The following is a 1,681-nucleotide window of genomic DNA, read 5'->3' as shown; positions in this document are numbered from 1 at the left end:
CTCTCTCTCTCTCTCTCTCTCTCTCTCTCTCTCTTTCTTTCTCTCTCTCTCTTTCTCTCTCTCTCTCTCGCTCTCTCTCTCTCCCACACAGCTTAGATTTAAACCGTAACCTTTTGTGTAGCGTGCCACAATCCCTCTACAACTACTATAATTATAAACATATTGCTCTGAATAGCGAGACAGAAGCTGCGGGTACTCCATGCTGTGCTCGCCCAGGATTTTCTGCACCATGTATATATATATAAAAGAAAGTCAGTGTGCTCTCAGAATTCACATCTAAGAAAGACAGAAAAAAAAGAATTTTTATTTTCCTTTTAACTTATACTGAGAAGTTAGCTCTGTGTGGCACAAGTGAAGCAATCGGCTCTGTGTACAATACACTTGTGGTCTGAAGCAATCGGCTCTGTGTACAATACACTTGTGGTCTGAAGCAATCGGCTCTGTGTGCAATACACTTGTGGTGTGAAGCAAATGGGGACAGAATGATTTTGGTAGAGAGAATCCAAGATTGTGAAAGGTGAATTGTGTTTTTACAGAGCTACTCTATGAATGTACAGTCTCGTTGGTTTAGGTGTTTGTCAAAGAGGTTATATATATATAATACTAGAGCTGGCTGCAGTGGCGTCACACGTGTCAGACATGGGGGGCCTTCTTTCCCTCATCGGCATGGCCGGCGTGCCCACTTTCACATGAACAATCTGAGCCCTAACCCCGCTCCCCACGAGCTTTAGTATATCAAACACCACCCCGCCCCCATAGTTCAGTGCAAGCTTGTAGATTTCCTCCAAAAACCACCAAGACTATTCCACGTGAGTCTTGAAAAATACTCTCTCTCTCTCTCTCTCTCTCTCTCTCTCTCTCTCTCTCTCTCTCTCTCTCTCTCTCTCCCTCCTTCCCTCCCTCCCTCCCTCCCTCAAGAGTAATTGTGTGGTCTCTCCAGGAAATGTGTACAAGTTCCGTGCTGGCAGTCAGAGCAGAGCCTTACACTGGTGTCGTTTTCTACACGATGCTGTCAGGAGAGGGACTCCCAAGGTATGTCTTGTGTGTCGTCGCATGTGTCTTGTGTGTCACCCTATGTGTCTTGTGTGTCGCCGCATGTGCCAAGTGTGTCACTTCCTGTGTCTGTGTGTCAGCAGGTGTGTTTGTGTGTCAGCACGTGTGTCTGTGTGTCAGCACGTGTGTCTGTGTGTCGGCATGTGTGTTTGTGCGTCTGTGCTTGTGTCTGTGTCTCGTTATAAATGAATGCTCAGTGTAAGACTGTCATTTTTCAAAATATTCCTGTCTGTGTGCATAAACTTAAGTGTTTTGTTGGTGGTTGGTGGGTGCTCTGGTGTGGTTTGCTTCTTCTTTCCCTTCAAACATCTATCGTCTTTATCTCCCCTCCTTCTTTTTTGTGCTTGTTACTCTCTTGTCACACCTCTAATCTTCGGTACTTTTGTGACCTTATTGTGTTGCAAGTGCCGTAAAACTCTTTCTAAAACTAAAAGTGTATTGTTGCCCTTGCAACATAAAAAGGTCATATATAAGTGCCGAAAGATTCACGGTGTTACGAGAGAGTAACTTGCAAAAATAAAAAGAAGGGGGAATGAGGACACCTCTACATGTTTGTAAGGAAAGAGTGAGCAAACCATCATACCTGAGCACCGGCCAACCACCCACAACCTGTGTCCGTTCATATACT

At 44.9% G+C, this 1,681-nt stretch overlaps 1 protein-coding gene across 1 annotated transcript in view; it reads left to right on the top strand.

The window, feature by feature from the left end:
* The window catches only part of LOC101862101 (ras-specific guanine nucleotide-releasing factor RalGPS2), a gene marked incomplete at both ends in the record, with an annotated part of 49,164 nt that extends 48,132 nt beyond the window's left edge, over nt 1–1,032 (top strand). The window contains 1 exon segment of the mRNA XM_005093017.3: nt 941–1,032. Coding sequence (XP_005093074.2) covers nt 941–1,032 — 92 coding nt within the window.
* Nucleotides 1,033–1,681: the final 649 nt, after the last annotated feature.

Source organism: Aplysia californica, unplaced genomic scaffold (genome assembly GCF_000002075.1).
Source record: "Aplysia californica isolate F4 #8 unplaced genomic scaffold, AplCal3.0 scaffold00056, whole genome shotgun sequence".
Taxonomy (NCBI): Eukaryota; Metazoa; Mollusca; class Gastropoda; order Aplysiida; family Aplysiidae; genus Aplysia; species Aplysia californica.
The sequence above is the reverse complement of the archived record's forward strand: the minus strand, read 5'-3'. Positions and strand labels throughout refer to the sequence as shown.